The following is a 22,275-nucleotide window of genomic DNA, read 5'->3' as shown; positions in this document are numbered from 1 at the left end:
AAAGCAACTTTTAAGATAGAGGACTACTTAAACTATTCGTGGCTGATTATTTCCCCTGCAAAGCATGTGACTTACTAATTTTTAAAAAATTTCATCAGATTTATCAGGGTCTTCAACAAATTAAAGGAAAAATGAACAGCTTTGTTTTCAAGGTTAATTTTTTTCGTTTTTTCCCCATTTTTTTTCTTCAAGGTTAATTTCTAATTTGAGTTAGATACCTGATTTCATTAGTCCAGCCAAAGCTATTAACTAAAATCTACGTATCATCCAATTTTTCTACTAAGAGAAATAAATGGCATTTAATGGTATCAATATTGTCAAAATATGTGCTGATTTAGCCTTCGGTCTATAAAATATTACCAGTGGCGGAGTTTTGAATGATAACACTATGGTAGATGGCTGAATAACCAGAGATCAGACTTAGTTTGGGATGGTACTCATCACTGCAGCTAAGTTTACCAATAAATTACACTTTTATACTGCTTTCCCTTTAGACCCCTACATTAGTTAGGATGATTTTGCTTATGGTAATACAAAACCCAGTGTAAACTCTTGTAAACAATAAAGGGCATTTACTGGCCTAGGTAACTAAAAAATTAAAGGCGGGATAGTGATCAAGTGTGGTTCAATCAGGGTTCTGGTTTAATTTCTCACTAATCTTTTTTTGGCTCTGTCTTCCTGTTAGCTTTATCCCCATGCTGACAGCTAGAGAGCTGCAGCAATTCCAGGTCTCTCAAGTATACAGGACATTTATCTTTTCCTTAAGAGTAAGGAAAACCAACTTTTCTGAAAGCCCCTATAATACTACCCTTGTTTTTCACTAGCCTGTATTGGGTCACATGCTATTCCTGTGGCCATAGTAATAATATGCCTTCATAGATGAAGATCCAGGTTCCTGACCAATTTTTTTTTTTAAGGGCAATGGCATTATATTCACCAGTGTTTTTCAAACTGGTGTATCATAACGCAAGAATGAATCATGAATGGGTCTTAATCATCATTTAAAAAACTAAATTGATTTGAGATTGCACTGCACATATGGTGAGTGCTGCTTTATGAAAAATTTTATATTCATACATATACACATCTGGATTATAATGTAAAATGTTTCTTGTGAATTAAGTTTAAAAAATGGCTTGAAAGCTACTATGCTAGACAAAACTCAATGTTGAAGTGGGGTCAGGTTTTGTTTAAGTACATGGATTATGCAGGGGAAGAACAAGATACTTGAAAGGAAATCAGGGTATGATTGGGGAGAGGAAAACAGATGCTGGGGAAATAGCAATTTACAATGCAACTTGCCTGACATTTCAGTTATTATTTAATCTATATGGGATTTTAATATAGTCATAACCAAACATTTTAGTTTTCTTAATGTTTCCTAAGTTTCAAAGTACATCTCCGTTCTGAAAAAGCACTTCATTTCTTCCATCCAATAAGTATCCATGATGAGGAAATTTATATTTTATCATTTGGTTGATGGAAATTATTATGGTAAAAGACTCACTGAAAAAGCTTGGCTTCTAAGGAAAAACCATTTATATTTCAAATAACTGAACACATCTTACAATCACTCTAATTTTTATTTAGGTTTAAATTTTTATCTTATTTCACAAGAACTTTAGGGTTCATTCTAAAAATACAACCCCTTTCATTTAATAAATGAAGAAACTAAGGCCTAGAGGGGATGAATTTATCTAAGGCAGTTAATTAGCTGTAGAACACAAGTCTCTTGACACCTGCTTCAGAATTCCTTCTATTATATTAATCAACAGTGCAGTTATAATAACTTTAAAAGGTGAAATAACATGCTTAAATTTCAGAGGCACCTAGATTTATATAGCTGATAGATTCAAGAGTTACAGGTGCATTATATTTTGGGGAATAAAATTGCATTTTTAAGGCAACGGGAGATTAAAGAAATGTTGAAGTCTTTGAAAGGCAAGTGACTGCCTTATATGTTTAAGTTAGGCTAACGATTTTGAAGCTAATTTTCATGTTATAGAACGAACTGTATTTCATATAAATACTTGATGTGTTAAGCTAGGGAGTTGATTCACTGAACAATTTTTGTATGATTAGAAATTTGCCAAGTTCTATGAAGGATTCAAAAAAAGTCTTAGCTACAAGAGATTATAATTTGTATATTTAAGTATGTATGGTAATAGGGCAATATTGACATAGGAAAAAATCCTCATTAAGAAATAAAAGCAATTTCAATTGCTTGAAATATAGGGATTAAAACTGGGAAAGTCCTTTTGGGTTGGACACATTAGAAGAATTTACTGTTTCATGCACAGGCAGGAAGGGTAGCTGTCATTTGAGGGTGCCATGAGAATATCTAGTCCCCACTATCTCTTCTATTGTTAAGTAGAATGCCACTCATTTCTTTCCTTAAGAGTTTTGTTTTTGTTTTCTCTTTTGTGTGAGTGTTTATCAAAAGCTTCCCTCTAGCTCCATATAGTGTTTCTAGTATTTGCAGCCTTAGAGAACACTGGCAAAGGGTAACCAAAGGGCTTTGAAAGTACAAAAGGGAGTGTGACAGTGCTCAAGACTTTGTTTGCTTTGGTTTTATTTAAAAGCCGATTCTGAAGGGCAGGTAGGGTTTAAACGTAAAGAAAAAGATCTTCTCTTGGGGTTCAGTCATGGTAACTGCAGGTTAAGGTAGTAAGTTGCAGTCTGGCACTAAACGGTAGTAAGTTGCTGTCTGGCACTAAACATCCAGTGGGTACGAGACCCACCTTCCGGGGCTAAAATTCCACTCACTAGCTGTGCATGATATCCATAGGTTAATCCTGAGAGGTGAGAAGTTGGCATCAAGAACCAGGTTGGGTACTGTCAGCATTAAAGAGACCTAGTAGCAGATAGCAGGGTCCCAGTCAACATACTTGGGTTTAAATGCAGGAATCTAGACTTTTAGAGGTTAGGGGAAAATTGGAAAGGTCAAGAGGTCTTATATCTCTAGAGGCTGAAATCCTGGAGAGACGACCTAATGAAGGGCCCAGGTACAGCAATCATATAAGGGGTCTAGTTGTCAGACTCATGGTATCAGTCAAACATAGACATTATGACATTATACATGCTTTTCGAACTAGAGTAGATTTAATTCTGGGATTAGTTGGCAAAAAGTATTGCATGTATGACTTATGATGATGAATCTTTTTGGAGAATTTTACTTGATAGCAATTCAATCCCCGTTTTTATACATTTTTGTATTAAAATAAGCTTATTTTGAAGTAGACAGCAAATTTTGGTTGAATCTAAAGGAAAAAAACACAGAATTTCAAAGAAACGTCCAGATTTTAGTAGGAAGTTTTAACTAACCTCCCAAGTCACTATTTGATGCTTAGAAAAACTTGAAAGGCAATAATAACTGCAAAAAGCACTATCTTTGGAAAAGACCCATTTTAAACTAAGTTCTGCTACTTCTTGTGTGACCCCTGGCAAATCAAAAAATTACATATCCCTCAGGATTGTTGTAAAGATTATAGGTAACATACGGGATCTAGTAAGGTGTCTGCCAGATAAATAAGTGCCTAACGTGACAAGAGGAGAAAAACCCTGGGCTAGAAATGCTTCATTTTGCTGCCTCAGGTTAAGTCAGTTACTATCACCTGGAGGGCTACTGAGTTTCCAGAGAATAAAAACTCAAGGCTAGAAATATGAGTGTGGAGTGAAGTTTAACTGGGACATAGATGGATATGGCAGGGAATTAATATATGTTGCATATCTATTCCTGATCAACCACTGTTAGTTTTTTATACATTCTCATTTAATGATAATAACCCGTTAAAGAAGGCATAATCATAATCTTACAGATGAGATAATTGAGGTTCAGAAAGGCTCAATTGCCCAGTGTTAAACAGCTAGTTGAGCAGTGGAGCAGGTGCCTGAACCTAGTGATTCTACCACATTCTGCCTCATAATAGAGGTGCTCCTATGCCACTAAATGGAAGATAGGTTTGAATAAGTGAGATTAAATGGCTATCTGCAGTAGCTCTTGATTACAGGAGTACACAAAATATTTAACACCGAGTTGAGCTGTGTTGTGTGATGTGAAATGGAGAAAGAAGCCTAGAGACAGGAATGTCAGAAAATTTTCATAATATTCTAAAAATAAATTGATAGAAGTTTCAAGTCTAATCATCTTCAAGTACAGTGAAGCCTTATTAATTTTGACTACAGTGTATGGAATTTGCAATAACATATATAGAAACTGAGAAACAAAGCAAATATCTGAAAATGTTCATACTTCTTCCCTTCTACCCCGCCAAATAGTTCAGCTTGAATCAGATCTGTGACATTCCTTAGTGACTTCTGCGTAACTTCTAAGTGATAGAGGAACTGAGCCCCCTCAAAACAAAGGGTAGCATTCTGTAAATGTGCAGAATATACAAATATAAGCCACCATGCCCTATTCCATTTTTGTTGTTCACCTTCACCAACATATTTTCCTTTATTAAGCATCTACTTCAGTAAAGCCTTTTGCCAACAATGGAGACGTAGCGCTGGATAAGAAACTATAAGAGGTCAGTCCTTTAACACTGGAAATCATTAAGACTACCAAGCAGTTCGTAGTTCAAACAGACACAAAAAATAAGGCCAAAATAGAAAGGTATAAGTAAAAGTGATGAGAAGCAAATAGGAATTTGTCAGGAAGAAGGGGAAGGGACAGTTTTAGACCTGAAAGCATGAAACAATGTGATATGTATGTTTAGGGAATGGCAAGAAATTCCATGTGACTGGTGGGCTGCAGCAGAGCCATAGCTTTGAAAGATAGGTAGTGATTAGATCCTAAATAGGGTTTATACTAAGGACTTGGGGCTTTATCATGTGAATAAACATTTCCCAGTTATGACCATGGAATCCTTTGAAATTATAATGTGAAGAAATATCAATACATGTTTAAATATTTGATTCTTTAGTTTTCTTAAAATCTAAGAAATATAAAAAATTTGAATAATTTTTTAACACCCCAAAATGCCAGAGATACAGTAAATCATCTTTTATTTCCATCTTATATTTGGTTATCAAGAGACATGCAGAACCCTTCAATTTTAATGAGAACAGTGTTTTTGTGTCTTTTTATCACATATCCGCTTAATATTAGGTGTAATGTTGCTAAGTCGGATCCGCATATGAGGTGCAGCATCAAGTCTTTTCCTATATTTCGTTTTTGTTGCAGCATAATATGAAAATCCTGTTTCACACAGGTGCATTGTAGCAAAAGGAAGAAGTACACGAACTGCACGCCTCGCAATGCTTGGGTACTCTTGAATTAGGCTACTCCAAAAATCATTTAGGGAAAGTTCACTGAAATTTTGTTTCACTTGAGAATCAGATGTTAAATCAATCAGACTCTCATAGTCCCGTGCTACTAACGAGGCTGGTTTAACAGTTACTGTAAATGGATTTCTAACCCAAGCATTATTGTCATTTGTCACAGGAAAATATTTTAACAGAGTAGAGCGCAAACCCCTTAGGTGCTGCACAATAGCACTGCAAATATCTTTATCAACTGTAGAATTAATTTCAGTCAAAAAGTCACTGAGTGTAGGAAAACAATCAAAGTTTTCTTCTTCTACAGATGAGGCCCAAAATTCTAATTTTCTTAACAATGATGACATTTTATCAAATATTGTAAAAACTGTCACATTTTTTCCTTGCATTGACAGATTAACCTCATTTAATTTAGTAAAAATATCTGCAAGATAGGCAAGTCTTAGCAGCCAAGATGAATTTGTTAAACAATCAGATAGCCGAAAAGCTGAATCCATGAAAACCAACAGCTCACGACGAAGCTCAAAAAGTCTTACAAGAACTTTACCTCGGGAAAGCCACCTCACCTCTGTATTTAGAAGAAGTGCTGTATGCTGGGCACCCATTTCTTCACATAAAATTTTTAGTAGTCTGGATTGATGTGGTCGAGCTTTAATATAATTGATGATTTGTACTGCCTGATCTAGCACATTTTTCAGAGATGTAGGCATTATTTTAACTGCTAGTGCATGTCTATATAATAGGCAGTGACTACTGGTGCTTTCGGGAGCCACGTATTTTATCAAGGTGACAGCCTCAGCAATTTTCCCATCCATTGCCCTAGAAGCATCACTACAAACATCAACACATTTTTCCCATTCAATTTCATGTTTCTGCATAAAATTGTTGATGCAGTTGAAAATTTCTTTACCAGTAGCATTACTTTGCAAAGATTCACATAAGAGTAGGTCTTCCTCAATAGACTTATTAAACCGATAACGAACAAACACAAGCAGCACAGCAAGTCCTGAAACATCAGCTGATTCATCTAGTTGCAGTGAAAACCCATCACAAATTTTCAATCTACAGACAAGCTCTTCTTCAATGTCAGCAGCTAGATCCTTAATTCGACGTGCAACGGTACTGTTTGATAGTTGCACTGCATCTATTTTTTTACTGTATTGTTCATCAAACATCCGCATCACGACATCTTTTGCACAGGGCTTGATAAGCAATTCTCCAATAGTATGAGCCTCTCCACTCAGGGCTATATGGTAACTTACATTGTAGGAGGCCTCTGTAGCACTTTCATTATCTGTATTGACAATTTTAGGTGTTGGAGGTTTATTATTTTCGGGTGAATCAAGATGTTGCTTGAAAAAACTTATGTCTTTGTCTTTATATGCAGCATGTTTAGTTTCCAAATGTCTTCGAAGTTTACTTGGGGCCAAAGAGCTATTTGATAAAATTTTCTTACATAACACACACTGAGCATGAGGTGCATCTCTATTTCCAAAGTAAGTAAATCCAAAAGACAAATAACTTTCATCATATTTTCTTCTTTTTGGTTTCTTACTAAATGTTGTTATTTTGTTAGAACTGGACATAAATTTAACTCTGGCGAGCTCACCTTCTGATTTTTTAGAAACTGAAGGCTGTAACTGTTCATCTTCACTTTGTAATATTCCAACTTTTTGATCACTTGATTCAGACACAATTTGATAACAAAAAGATTCTACTTCTTGTTTAAGACTTCCTTGTTTCAGCAATAGATCCATAGGCAATGTATTTGTGGTACAAAACATGGTTAGTTTAGAATAAACATTGAGTATCACAAATGTGATAAAATTATAAGACAGGATACATAGGAGACGAGCAATCACCAAAGAGATGATATATAACAACACATCAGTTAATTTGTAAATGCTGCCTATGCCTCAATGCGCAGATGGGACATCACACGTTCGTGTATCAGGTGATCTCTCATGCGACTTCTTGGTGCTCTCAGGTATGGCACACCTTTTCTTAAAGGTAGATTATCACATAAAAATAAAAGCTATAGAAATAAGTTTAGTAGTCTTCAACTTACATTTTAAGATAAACTATTAAAACTATTAATATTCTATAAAACACAATTTGGGAACTATAGGGCTAAGAAATAATGAGAAGTTGTTAAGTATATTTTTAAGGAAGGGACTTTGAAGAATATGTCCCATGGCAGGGGTTGGCAAACTTTTTCTGTAAAGGGCCATATGGTCTCTGTTGCAACTCAACTCTGTAGTTGTACCATGGCAGCAGCCATAGACAATACACAAAAGAATGGGCACAGCTGTATTCCAATAAATTTCTATTTACAAAAACAGACAGCATAGGCCATAATTTACCAACCCCTTCTCATGATAACTTGGAATCTCTTTTAGCTTTCTGATGCGTATTGACATTAAATACATTTATTATTGATACTACTATACATCTGAAGGCTCCTTTCAAGGCTAGCAACTAATGAGATATATTAAAAACACACAGTTTAAAGTTTTGCAAGATACAGAATTCTGTTGTATCATAAATACTATATGTTAACATCAAAAAATAAACTGCAGGCCAAACAAAGTTAGCAATTATTTCTCTGGATTTAAGATTATATAAATATTTATATTATCCAAATTATTCCTCATGTATTTTTTAAAAGCATAATTAAAACGAAGGGTAATGAAAATTTTAGGACATCTAAAGAATACTACTAGCTTTGTAAGTTAAGGCATACGGATTTAGTGTCTATCTAATTATAGTCACTTTGATTGAAACTTTATGATTTGGCTAGAGTAAGATTTGTATTCTCACATTAGATCCTGAATCAAAATGGTTTTCTTATTAATAGCTATAGAGGATAAGATACCTGAAATGAGGAATACTCCCTTCTGCAATCACACTCTCCACCTTGGCAGCTTGAAATGCAGACTCTTCAAAAGAATAAAATTAAGGGATAGGGTGGAAGGGGAGTAACCAATAGCCTAGAATGAGAAAAATTAAAATTAGACACTGCAAAAGCAGCACTAACTACAAACCTCTAAGATAATCATCCATTATAATTTATTTTAGATCCAGGCAGTGCAAATGATTCTTCACTGCAATGCAGATCTTGGACTGAAAAAAAGATCCCTAACATAGTAAAAACGCAATATCCTGTTTAACACCCTAGTTATTTCATTGTTTTGAGGCGCTTCCTCACCCATTGACTTCATAGAAATACACTAAAAACTTTCAAAACCTAAACCTAACTATTAAAAGTACAGCCACACCACCTTAATTGTCTCTAAAATTAAACACTGAAAGTAATTTAAAATGGAAGCAAGCTATACATGGAAGTGTTACATGAAATATTCCTTTTTTCTATAACCATTTTTGTATCCTTCAATAACCAAGGTCACTAACGTTCACTGAGTGATCACTGTTTACAATGTGCCAGTGACTGCTAAATCCCAAAGATAGATTACCTCATTTAATCCTCAAAGCAAACCTGAGAGTCAGGGACTCTCAATAACCCTACTTTAAAGATGAACAAAGAGACACAGAGAGGTTAAGTCACCCGCTAAGTTAACATGCTTTTTTAAGTGAAGAATTAAGACCAACCCAAGTTCGACCGCAGGACCCAACATACCTAGCCATTACTTGTGTGTCCCCACATACTTTTAACTTCTTAAGCACTGAAAATATCTGGTACCAGGGTGGTGCAGGGAGAAATGGCTTACAATGGATCACAACTGCCAGAAAGTGGAGGGTCTCAAGCTGACAGCAGCATAAAGCCCTACTTCTACATTATTGGGAGCAAGAGCAGTAGATTCTGTTTCCAAAGTTCCGAAATGGATTTAGCAAAAGGAGAACTCCGTGGAGCTTCTGGTTGACCTAAAAGATGAGGACCCCTCTCCTCGGCTGCCAGAAAATACAGAAGGTGGGAAGCTGGTTTTCAGGAAGGAGGGCCTCATTCCCCGCTCTTGAGAGGTGCTTCCGGACATCTCTCAAAGACAAAGAGTCTGGACTCCATGAAAAGGTGGGCAACGGGCCGAAAGACGCCTCTTTCGTCTCTCCGTTAAACTGACAGGTAGCGCCATCCCCTCGCCCGCTCCCTGAGGCGCTTCCCGCTTTGAACAATACCCTCAGGGGCAGGAAGGCCGGCTGGGAGTGCAGTTCAGTGACAAAGCCCGGGGGGGAGGTGGGGAGGTCACCGCTTCCAGCACCTAAACGCGTTTTGAAACGGTCCCCTCGACGCGCGGCTCGGGCCAGCCGTCCCTCAGCGTCTCCTGGTCACAGGTGCGCCAAGCCCGCAGACCGCCACGTGGGGGGCTCGCTTCCTGTCAGAGCCCGCCCTCGCCTACACAACTCTCCTCTCGCGTCCCCGGGCGGTTGCCTCGGCTAACCACCACAAGGACAGGTCTCAGCACCCAACACCGTCTTTCTACTGCATCTCCATCAGTGATGGAGCGAACTGTCTACGCTGCGGCTGGGCTGCAGAGCAGCGCCGCGACCCCCAGCTGAGCCTGCGGCCGCCATTTTAGACAGCTCCAGGCAGCGGCCATTTCAGAGCGCACCACTCCGCCGCCTCGGCGGCTCCGGTCCTCACCTTCACCGCGGCCTGAACAGGGTCAAGAGCCAGTCGTCGCGGACTGGAGGGAGGAGGGAGGAGGGGGGATGAAAAATAAAACAGAGGGAAGAAGGATTCGGGGACAGGGTGATGCTCTCAGTTCGGGGATATCGCCCATGCCACCTCCAAAGAGATCCGATTCGCGGCTGGCGCGGTCGCTCGTCTGAAGATAAATTTAGCACCCTGGGGCACCCAAACTTACAGTCTGCACGAGCGACTCCTCCGCTGCCCAATCAGCGCCAGAGGTGCTCCCTGCCACCAATCCACGCTGAGCAGCGGGGGCGGGACCAAAGGAAAGGACCAAGCTCGGTTGAGGCGTGGCCCAGCCACCGCGGTGGGTTCGTGCGTGCGGGGAGGCCCCGCTGGTGCCCGATGTGAAGCGATTGTTTTCAAACTTCCCTGGGCCTGAGTTTAGAATGCAGATGCCTGGGTGCTACCAGATAGAGTCTGTGGTCCCGTAGGGCCGGACTGGACTCGAGAAATCTGCATGCTCATAGGCTCTGGCGCTCTGCCCCGAGGGGGTGATGTGAGTGGATTCGCAGGGCCACGACGGTGCGCGAAGAGGCTCGGCGGCTGGTGATTTCATGGCCTCTTTGTCCCGCGATCCGCTTCCTCTTCCATCTCCCCCCACTGGAATCGGGCCTGCAGACGCCCTCTCCCTTCCCCTCCCCGCCTCCACGCTGGCGTGTCAGGGTCCTCAGCCCAGCTGAGAACTGAGCCTGACGCGCTTCACCCTCCAGAGCTCCCGGCTGACCCCACGCGGGGCCGGGGAGCCGCCATGTAGGAGTGGGTAGGGATAGCGGCGGCCCCGTCGTGTCCACGGGAACGATGAGCAAGTCCTCTTGCTCTGTCTTGGCACCTGTCACAAGTGGCCGCCTCCCTGAAGGCCCCCGGCCCCCTGCACCCACCGGCCAGTCCTCTGGAATGCTGCTTGCTAGCTGCAGCTTTCGGGTGTTGTACCGTAGCTCCTCGCCCTCGCCCCTTTTAGGAAAAACAGTACAGCAACGGGCTGCGAGTTGTGTCTTTTCATTTTGTGGGAGATCCCTCTTGAGGATCGGGAGTTGGTTTTTAAAAACTGGCACCTTGAAATATATATATATATACTTCTCAGAGGGAATTGTTATAATACGGGTCTCATTAAACAGTAGGTCCCATTGTTTGCAACATTTTAGCTGTTCCAGGCCTCATAGAAATAAGTAAATGAAAATTGGATCATGTTTTCAGGCACTGCACCAATGACAGAAAGTCCCTAACTTGTGGTCAAAAGCAAGGGCAGTTTCTGTTTTTTTAAAACTACGTCGTGAATACATTTCGTAGGCTTTGGAAAAAACCTAACCCTTAATTTAACACAATTTTTCAGGAGGACTGTTGCCTAGACGATTTCCTAGAAATGATGGTAGAAACCAACATTCGGTCCTAGATGTTTTAAGGCCATCTCAACATCTTCAGATCTTGTCCTATGATAGGCAATCCGTATGTCTTCATTATTATTTTAAACTTGAACCGCAAAAGCAGAAATCATTTGTGGGAAGGGTTACAGTTTTACTTAAAGAGCAAAGATTTTTCATTTTGTAATTGCAGGAGTTTTCTAGCGCCATGATAATGTTGGGATGAGATCCCATATTTTCATGTTTTATATTTCCATAAAAACCTTTTACATATGTTTTCCAGTTTAATCTTCACACATCTCTTTTACACCTTCATGAAACGGGAAAATCCAAAACATCCAATTGATAACAAATTAAACTCAAGTCAAGTCTAGAATTTAACCTAGGTTCTAAAATCTAAAGTCTGATAATTATGGGGCTTGAACTTTTTCTGTAATTGCTCAATCAATAAACTATTATATAGAACGTTGGATGCTGAGACAGATAAGAAAATATACAATGTAGAACTCAGACCAATAATGATAATACTGTAGCTGGCATTTATTGAATATAGAATCCGGGCCAGGGGCTGTTCTACACACTTTTTAATGCAATAGTTCATTTACTCTTCTGTCACAACGACTGCTATGCTCACAGTCCGTGCTGCAGTCTCTTCCTGCAAGTCAGAGGGAGTAACCTCCCCCACCCCACAGACGCTCCCCCAGGATCTACCTGGCACCTACTGAGGCCTCCGTGTAGCCGTGACATGAGCAAAGAACAGAGCACGCAAGATCTTAAATGCCTTTCAATATGTTTTTTACTCAAACATCAGTTATCAACACACCAAACAGTAAAGCATCAATCATCAATACACCAAACTGCAAAGCACACAGAGTAATAAAATAATTGGGTAAAATAAAGTAACAAACCAGTCCCGAAGTCAATCAGAGTCTTGTTGGAGCGAGGAAGGGAGGCTGGTCCAGGAGGTCGGTCCGGTAGAGGTACGGTACAAGCAGGGCAGAGCAGAATGGAGGGTTCTCAGAGCAGAGTGGCAGCATGGTCACCTCTCAGTCGAGACCGGCTCTCTGAGCTGCAGAAGTCCTCAGTTCTTATGCGGTTCTGAGTGCCTTCCTGACGTCACTTTGTCAGAGCAGCCAGCCAGCGACACTGACGTCCTCATATCTTGAGTAGCAGACCTTCGGAGTGTAGCTGTTACACCCAACTACTAGGGCAACGGGGCAGCTCCCTGGGTGTTACCTGCTAAGTTCTCTGCGCATGTCCAAATGGAGTTACTGTTGGTCATTCAATATGGAGTTACTATTGCTCACACGAAACTCATTTTAACAGCTTCCATGGGCGCTCTATACATCTTCACAGAACCCCACCAGATAATTATCTCTAGTTTACAGATAAGGAAATTGAGCACAGATTGATAGATAACTTGCCCAGGTTCCCAAAGCTAATTGGTGACAAAGCCTAGCTGCAATGCTGATTGGAGGAACTACAAATCATGCATGTCTGGGTGGGATGTGAGCGCAAACTTATATTAGGTAGAAAACTATTGCAAATAAGATTACAGTACTATTTTGGGTAAACAGGTAGTCTCACCATTAAAAAGGCACTTGGTTTGTTATCTGGGGCTCAGGTAAAATCATCACTGGAAGGAGTAACAAGAATTTCTACTGATACCCCAAACTTGCAGCCTCAGTTGCTCTAAGAGGTCAGAGATGATAAAGCTGCTTATGTTGGTTGCATGAATTAATTTGTGTTGCAATTAGATTTGCCAGAAGCAGATGATGAGAGAGGCAGCTCTGGAGCCAGTATTGCAGGTCAGAGTGTCCCACACCCTCCTTTTATACTCCTTCCCCTATTGGTCTCTGTGGGCCCTGGGAAGGGCAGGACTGCAGGGAGGCAGACCCTGAATGAGCAGACAGCTAGAGGCCACCTACTGATCACACTAACGGCCCTGAGCCAGGTAGCAAGTCTTTTCTTGAACAAGAATCTGAGTGGCACATCTCCACGTCTGCCACAATGTGTCATCTTTAATATAAAGGTGATAAATTAGTACAGTTTTTATTAATGCTGTGAAAGTTATTGTGGTGTTGGGTGCTTTGTTAACTTTTAAGATGTATGAAACATTTAAGAGAATTTTGAGATCAAATGTATGAGATTGATTTATTGGTATTAGAGTTACAAGAGTTACGTAAGTGCTTATAAAGATTTCACTGGCTAGATGTTAGCTACATTACATTTGTAACTGTAATTTAAAATGTGTAAGAGTTGAGTATGCAAATTACATTAAATATTTAAGAAGTATTTAGTCTTAAACTTGTGAAGTGGTTAAATCATAGTCAGAATGAGTGTCTATATTTTTATGCAAAGATTATGAGATTTAAAAGTAGACTAACAAGATTTGTAAATTGAGCTTGAAGGCTTAAGAAATATAAGTTTACAATTTTAACATATTTCACCTATTAATAAACAAACTAGTCATGTCAATTATCAATTTTCATTCACTCCCAGGACTTCCACTATTTCCTTTATGTTCAATGATTCTCAAAAATATAATGAGCCCTGACTTCCCACTTGAACTTCATGAAGTTCTAGATTTTCAAACCTGTAGACTTTCTGTTTGAGTAATATGTACCAACAGCTCAGATTCAGCATGTTCAAAACTTTATTCTCTCCCAACACTTGTACTCTCAATGACATCACTTTTGTTAAAGATTTTATTATTTTTTTGAATATTCCAAATTAGCAAACTTGAAGTCAATGGTCACTTCTGATTCACTTTTGTATTCTATATATACAGGCATCAAATTGTTACTTTTTTCTAATGTTTCTTAGGTTCATCCACTTCCCTCCATCACTCTTACATACTCGTATTCTCTAGACGGCTCAAGAAATGTTGCTTCTAAATAGTTGCCACAGTCTTGTTAGCTTATAATCTCTTCCCATTTAATTGGTTTACGTTTTATAACCTTCAGTGACTCACTAATTCTTCTGTGTCATGGCATAGAATCATAAAACTTCAGAGCTGACGAAAATCCTTAGAAAATAATACAATGTAATCCCCTTCCCCCTCAGTTTTATAAAAGCGAAGAATGAATCCTAGAGCTATCACATGACTTTGATGTCACACTGATAATTGGTGACAAAGCTAGAATAGATTTCAAGGAGTATGGGGCATGTCTTGGAATCCCTTTTATTTCCCATTGTACTAGACATTAAAGTATTCATTTGACAAATACACTGTACATTTTTGTTGATATGTAAATCAAACCATCTTTGACTCTGTTAATAAGTCCTCTTTCTGTTGCAAATGATAGAAATCCAATCCAGAAGCAAGAAAGTTAATTTCTTGGCTGACATTAAAAAGTCTGTTGGTACAGTTATGGATGGGTTCAATGACTCAAATGATGTCCGGGTTGTTCTGTTTGACTCTCTGTGATTTGATTGACCCTCATGGCAGTATGATGGCCTCTGGCATCCCAAAACGTACGGTGAAAGAACATCATGTCCTGTAGCATTGGGAGAAAGGGTCTCGGAAAGGTCTTTGCTTCATTTTGGGCTATGCCTGTGAACCAAAACACTGTCCAGGAAAGCACAGTGGTCAACTTGGGACACATAGCTTTTTTAGTTTTGAGAACATGACTTTAATTTATCACCAGAATCTAACTGAATGGGTGAGGGACAGTCCCTAAAAGGAACAGGAAAAGTGGAAGATAATAAATTTACTCCATTGTTATATCTCTTTGTTCAATCTTTTCTCTCTAATTCCACCAGCATCAATTTAGTCCAGGATCCTATTATTAATCTCCCAGCTGCCATTAGTTTCCCTTGAATTTATCTTAAACACAGTTAAGCACTCTACTTACATTAAAGTTATTCCCTTACTCACAACTATCCTTGTTGCTGGAGTGATCAACATCTTGGCTCGACATTCAAGGTTCTTACTAAACTGGTTTTGATTGAAAATTTTTTTTCAACTTTACAGCAGTAGAGGTGCTAGGTGGGAAGCGAGGTAAGAAAGGACTATAAAGTCTGGAGCTCCTTCTCTTTAGCTAGTGGTCATGTGATATGCAAGTTAGTTGTCGTGGCTTAAAGGCCCAAGTTTGGGGTATTCATTTTTTTTTTTAAAGATTTTATTGGGGAGGAGGAACAGGACTTTATTGGGGAACAGTGTGTGCTTCCAGGACTTTTTTCCAAGTCAAGTTGTTCTCCCTTCAGTCTTCGTTGTGGAGAGTGCCGTTCAGCTTCAAGTTGTTGTCCTTTCAGTCTTAGTTGTGGAGGGCGCAGCTCAGCTCCAGGTCCAGTTGCCGTTGCTAGTTGCAGAGGGCACAGCCCACCATCCCTTGCGGGAGTCGAACCGGCAACCTTGTGATTGAGAGGACGCGCTCCAACCAACTGAGCCATCCGGGAGCTCAGCGGCAGCTCAGCTCAAGGTGCCCTGTTCAATTTTAGTTGCAGGGGGCAGATCCCACCATCCCTTGCAGGACTCGAGGAATTGAACTGTCAACCTTGTGGTTGAGAGCCCACTGGCCCATGTGGGAATCGAACCGGCAGCCTTCGGAGTTAGGAGTATGGAGCTCCAACCGCCACCGGGCTGGCCCGATTTTTGTTGTTGTTTGGTTATTAATTTTTATCCCAGCAATACAAGCAGAAAGTTAAAAAATTTCAAATATCACCAGAAAGATTACGAACAACAACAAAAGAAATTCCTTGGCCTCTTCTTCAGATTTGTAACATTTTATGCCATTTGTTTTGGTATTTACCTCCATATTTCTCAATGAATATGTGTATGATGCTATTTGTTCACACATGACCCATCATCGTTCCAACTCCAAATCTACCTAACCTAAAATCTATAAAGCCCTCTGTTTATTGGCTCAATCTTTCAAAGTGCCAATCTCAAAATCCTGAGAGAGGAATCTTGTCCCAAGTTATGTTTTTTCATCAGGTAACTGACCTCTGGCCAACGTTTGGGTGGGTTGCCCCTACATTGAATCCCTGCTGTGAACTGTTGCCAGCAGTGTAATAAGATGGGTGGGAGCTGAAGGAGGGCTCTAATAATTTGGTGCCTGATGTAGCGGACATCACAGATTGATGCTCTCAATTATATTTCCCTTCTAGCAAGTCTTACTGCTTGAGGCTGGAAACCCAGAAGTCTTTATAGCTTGGATTCATGAAACCTAGTTTCTGCAAAACAGATGTACCTTAGTGAGATGTGGAAATTAAATGTGGACATTCTGAGGTAGAAGCTGTATTTCTGCCATTTCTGTTATTTCCACTGGCAGATGTTAGTTTTTCTGAGACTCCGTTACCCGAGGTACCAGCCTTCAATCCCGAATTTTCATGGGTGATGAGAGAGGAAGCAAGGCATTCATTTTATTGATTCAGATTATGGCAGTGAGCAGCTATGGAGACCGCTTCCTGATTCCCCAGCTCTGTAACTGTGACAGAAGCAAGGTGCCCATGTTGGGCCAGTTCTATAATAGTGTTTTGAAAGTTGTTCCTGAAAGCACAGCCTCAACTCTGTTCCACTAGCCCTTCTAGTGATTTTATAAATCCCTAATTCCTCCTACTATGTTTCCCCGAAACTAAGACCTAGCCGGACAATCAGCTCTTAGGCGTCTTTTGGAGAAAAATTAATAGAAGACCCAGCCTTATATTATAGTATATTATATAAGACCTGGTCCTATATAATAGTAAAATAAGTGTGGGTCTTCTATTAATTTTTGCTCCAAAAGACGCCTCAGAGCTGATTGTCCAGCTAGGCCTTATTTTCGGGGAAACACGGTAGTAAATCCCTTTCTATTTACATTAGCTGGAGTGAAATGTTATTTACAGTTGAATTCTAACTGATGTACTTTCAAAAGTGTTCTTTAAATATTTGCTCAACACTTATTTGATGAGGCAATGAGAAATAATTTTCAATCAATTAAAATTATGGACATTTCTCTAAGCAGTGTCAATATTTTGAAACAATATGGCAATATAGTTCACGTGTTTTTTTTTTAATAGTTTCTATTCTCTTTCCACTTTTTGCAATTTTTCTGAACCAGACACGTTCTTTGAAGACATGTTAAAAGGCTTGAAATTTGTATTCTAAAGTGGATCACTGGTTACTGGCCAATAGCACTATCCATGAATTATTTGGTTTCAGATTTAGTCTCCCTGATGAATTTCAACAGATTTTTCCTGCATAAATGCAAGACACAAAAATATATGACAGACTTAGCTGGACTTGGGGAGGGCTGTGAGGCACAGTGAGTACAGGTCCTGGAGAAAGATTGGTTTTAAATTTCACTTCCACTGTCTGCTTTTTGTGCAGTCTTGGGCACATCTCAATTTCCTCATCTGAAAAATAGGCTTAAAAGCAATGCTATACAATAATTTCTGGGTTTAAATGAAATCATATGTGTAAAGCACTTGGAATGGGGACTGGAGTGTAATAAGCATCTAATAAATGTTAGATTAATACCATTGTTTTTAATTTCTACTTCCCTGTACAGTACGAGTATTTCAAGCAGGGGCAAATTTATACTCCTCCACCTGTGTAAGAATTTGCCTGTGGAAACCTTAATTGTTTCTCCAGTTACTAATTATTCCAGTGCTATTTCAGTGTCCCTTATAGATGAATTATTTGGGAAACTGCCCCACTGCCCACCTTTTAATCCAGCTCTGGCTGTGGTTAGAGGAAGGATCATGTGAGAAGCAGAAGCTGAAGGCAGTTCAGATCAGCAAAGGACTATGGCAGATGCTGCAGTGAGTAATATCTCTAGTATAATCTTATTTATAAAAGGCGTAAGACACTGTCACTTGAAATTGTGACATGCCTCAAAATAAATGCCACTTTTCTGGACCCTGCAGTTGAGAACTAATGGTCTAGGAAAAAAACACACAAATTATTAGGCCCCAAATGGAGAGGTTTGAAGATAGCAAATCAGATGTCTTCTTACTTTGGAGTTGGAGGGCAGGAATTATACTTATATTGAGAACTCAGATCCCATACATTAATAAGAATTTACCTGGGATTTCATACTTTACAGAGCACCTTCACAATCTCTCTCTCATTTGAACCTCAAGACAATTCAGTTAGGTAAGCCCCCCTGCTTTTTTACAAATGAGGAATGTGAAGTTTCGAGAAGTTGATGCAGTTCCTCATGGTCACACATATGGTTATTGGCAGAGGCAGTGCCTGGATCAGTTTTTCTGATTCCGATCAGTGTCTTTTATGCTTCCTTTTCTATAGAACATTTTCAGAATTAGGCTAATGCAATTTAGAGTACTACTAAGTTATTGAGCTTAGGCTATGATCAGAGCTGTTATATAGAAAAACACAATGTTCTTCTAGGGCTGTCCTCTTAAAGGTGAAAATGAATCTTTTTTTTTCTCCTTGGAAGGTTGGTTTTAAACCTTTAAAAGCCATTTCTTTAAAAAGAATGCCAGACACAGACAATTCTTAAAGCCAAAGTGAAGGTTTGCAAGTCATTTAAACACTCAATTGTTGGGGACAGACTGAAATGCCAGTGCAGGAGGTGATTTATGATGCTGTGCTGAGAGCCAGTACATATATTTGTTCGTACAAAAGTGGAAGCCTGGCTCTGGATCATTTCCCGACTTGCTTGAATATCTGGGCAAGTCATTTATTATGTTTGTGTTTTGGAATTATAGCCTTGCTTCAAAGGTGTGTTCTGTGAATAAGTGAACCTCTATTTGTAAATTTTGTTTCAATTTATCTGATGAAAGGCCTATCAGTGTTAATAGTTATGAAAGGTAAGGACACTGATAATAATAACGATGATAATATCAGTCTTGAATTTGTGCAGTGCCATTGTTCTGAGAAGTTTTGAGTGCTTCCCAGGTAGCATCTATCATTTTAAAAAACTGTCGTTACAAACATCTCATAAGAATCGTCTTACAATTTTGAGTGCTGAATTAAGCAAAAAAATTAAGTATAATCTCTTTATCTCCTCCCATCCCTACTATTCCTTATCAATCACCAAAGGTAATCACATAATAGTTTTGTATATACAGATATATTTGTGCACATATAAATGTATATAATTGCTTTATATACATATTTTATAAATTATTCTGCACCACGTTTTAGCCTCATCCGTATGCCTTGAAGAAATCTTCATGTCAGCATATAAAACTATAATAGTTGTAGAGTGTTCTATTTATTTATTTATTTATTTATTTATTTATTTATTTATTTATTTATTTATTTAAACAGTTCAGGCATTTAATTAGGTTCTTAGTAATTAATTTAGAACACCAGTTTGTGAGGATAAACCCCATTTGTGAGAGCAAACAGAGTGGAGGTAGCCCTGGAGCTGAGGAACAGCTTTGATTTTTGGCAGAGTTTGCGAATCCATGGCTTTCTGATCAATTTTGCGCTGCTCTGTAATATCGTATTTCTCTTTCTCTGTGTTGAAGATCTCCCCCTCCTGGTGCCTGGGCTTACGCAGCTTCTTCTTCTTGAAGTAAGAGATGTTTGGGGATTTTCACACCATTGGTATCAATTTTGGTGGAGGTGGCGATGACAAATTTCTGGTGTGTTCTACGCAGAGGAACTCAATTGAGGGACAGAGGTCCAGTCACAAGTAGCAAGCCACTGCTCAGCTGCTTCAGGAAAACCACCCTCTTGCCTCTATGGCGCCCAGTGAGGATGATCAGAATAGTCCCCGGAGTGATGCTGGCCCGCAGTTTTCTCACGTGCTGACTGAAGGGTTCTTGCCATGGCTCAGCAGCTTTCCAGGCACATCTTCAGTAGGACAGTATCTAGGCATTTTGCGAAGTTTAACCACTCGGGTGCCACCATTCTTGTCGCCACCAATTGGTTTTGTGACAGTGGCAAGAACCTTCTCCTTTTTCTTTTCAATCCTGGATTTAGCTGCTGAGTGCTTCCTTTTGTACATGGCCTTTAGGGAATACATAGCTGATCGGGAATACCTGCCGATTCCTCTGACCAGGAAAGGGTTTCGGCTACAGTGCGGCTTCCCCTTAGGCGTTTTGGCCTTGAGGTTAGCCTTCTTAACCTTGCCACCAGCATCAGCCTGCTTGGCTTCAGGTTTCTTCTCCTTAGTGTCCGGCTTCCCAGCTTTTTCACCTGCCATCTTGCAAGTTGGGAAAACTAGCGTGTTCTATTTATTTAATCCTACCCTTATGGAAAGATTTTTAGGCTGCTACTAATCCTTGGACATTGGAAAAGCCTATACCAATTTATATTTCCATAAATAGCACATGAGAGTACCTATCTCCCATAGCTGTGCCAGCATTATTTTGTATGTTATCACTCTTTAAATTTTGCAATTTGATAGATTAAACACTCTCATTTTAATTTGCATCTTCTTGATTATTAATAAGGTTAAACATCTTTTTATAAGTTTGTCAGCCATTCATATTTATTCTTCTGTAAATTGCCTGTCCAGAAGCTTTCCCATTTTCCCTCTTGGGTGATTTCCTGTTTCTTATTGATTTGTAATCATCTTTAAATGATTATAAATGCTATGTTAGGGCATGCTTCTCTCAGATTACTGTTAAACCTTTAAAATATTGTTTTTTGTTTTTTGCTGAGGAAAAGTTTTTAATATTTATGAATTCAATCTTTTCATTTATGGTTTTGAGGGCTTGTGTCTTGCTTAAGAAGAAAAAGTCTTCTACCACTTCTACCCTAATATTATAAAAAAATTCTCTTATGTTTTCTATTATTTTCAAAAGTACCAAGAGCTCTTTAATCCTTGTGGAATATATTATTCCTAGTAGCTATGAAAAAGGGACCTACTTTAATATTTTTTCAAAAGTTTAGCCAATTGTTTCAAATCATATGCTAGCTAATTCATTTTATTCCCAGTGATTTGAGATACCATCTTTCAAAATATCAAACATTTATAATTCTTGATTCTTTCTAGACAGAACTACTTGCCTGTTTCTGCATTAATATTGCATTATTTTATTTTTTATTTACACAGCATTATAGAAAGTTCCCCCTCATTATTTCCCACCCAAATTGCAGGGCTATATCTTATGCACTTTTCTTCCATAATAACGTCAGAATAAGCTTTACAGGTTCTATAAATAATAATGTTGGGATTGGATTTAATTTATAGATTAAATGTAGGAGAGGCGGCATTTTTAAAACATCGACTCTTCATTCTAGACATTGTGTTTGTCCATTTATTGAGGCCCATTATTTAGATCTTCTTTCAGGATTTTCAGTATATTTATGTAGTTTTACTTACCTAAATTTTAACATTTGTTACAAAGTTAATTCCCTGATACTTCATTTATGGTTGCTAATATGAATAGGATTTTTCATACTATTTTCTAATTATTGTTGAGAGACAAGATATTGTTTTATTTATTTATTTGGTTGACATGCTTATTAAGTCTCTCTCTCTCTCTTCCTTTCTCCTTCCCTGTGTCTCTTTTATTATCTTTTTATTATGGGAGATCTCAAACATATACAAAGTAAGCAAAATAATTATGAATCTCCATATATCCATCTCCATGCTGCAGCAGCCATCAACATTCTGCTCGTCTTAATTCTTCTATACATCTATCTGCTTTCCACTTTTACTCCTGAACTTGACTGCTATTACTTTTTACAGTTACTTTTTTTAATTAAAAAATTAAAGTTTTTTTTGTACTCCTTTCCCGCTTTCCCCCATTGGTAACATCTCACAAAACTGTAGTACAGGGGCCGGTCCTCTGGCTCAAGTGGTTGGAACTCCGTGCTCCTAACTCCAAAGGCTGCCGGTTCGATTCCCAAATAGGCCAGTGGGCTCTCAACCACAAGGTTGCCGGTTCAATTTCTCGAGTCCCACAAGGGATGGTGGGCTCCGCCTCCTGCAACTAAGATTGAACAGGGCACCTTGAGCTGAGCTGCCGCTGAGCTTCCAGATGGCTCAGTTGGTTGGAGTGTGAGCTCTCAACCACAAAGTTGCCAGTTCGATTCCTCGAGTCCTGCAAGGGATGGTGGGCTGTGCTCCCTGCAAGTAG

General features: G+C 39.2%; 1 protein-coding gene and 1 pseudogene across 3 annotated transcripts; both read right to left on the bottom strand.

The window, feature by feature from the left end:
* Nucleotides 1-923: 923 nt before the first annotated feature.
* Nucleotides 924-10,081, bottom strand: ZBED5 (zinc finger BED-type containing 5). Of its 2 annotated transcripts, none has more exons than XM_081062987.1 (3): nt 9,878-10,081; nt 8,156-8,270; nt 924-7,283 (listed from the first exon to the last, which is right to left on the bottom strand). In XM_081062987.1, the coding sequence occupies exon 3, from the start codon at nt 7,062-7,064 to the stop codon at nt 5,058-5,060; it is 2,007 nt and encodes a 668-aa protein (XP_080919113.1). In that variant the 5' UTR covers nt 7,065-7,283; nt 8,156-8,270; nt 9,878-10,081; the 3' UTR covers nt 924-5,057. The 2 variants fall into 2 exon arrangements, 1 of the variants encoding a protein (XP_080919113.1); XR_013994217.1 differs by having other exon boundaries at nt 4,985-7,315; nt 9,878-10,069.
* Nucleotides 10,082-19,540: 9,459 nt separating this feature from the next.
* On the bottom strand, nt 19,541-20,390 carry LOC308503715 (large ribosomal subunit protein eL6-like; annotated as a pseudogene). The gene has a single exon. The product of its transcript is annotated as a large ribosomal subunit protein eL6-like (transcript).
* Between the last annotated feature and the right edge of the window lie 1,885 nt (nt 20,391-22,275).

This window comes from Rhinolophus hipposideros (genome assembly GCF_964194185.1).
Source record: "Rhinolophus hipposideros genome assembly, chromosome: 10".
NCBI lineage: Eukaryota > Metazoa > Chordata > Mammalia > Chiroptera > Rhinolophidae > Rhinolophus > Rhinolophus hipposideros.
The sequence above is the reverse complement of the archived record's forward strand: the minus strand, read 5'-3'. Positions and strand labels throughout refer to the sequence as shown.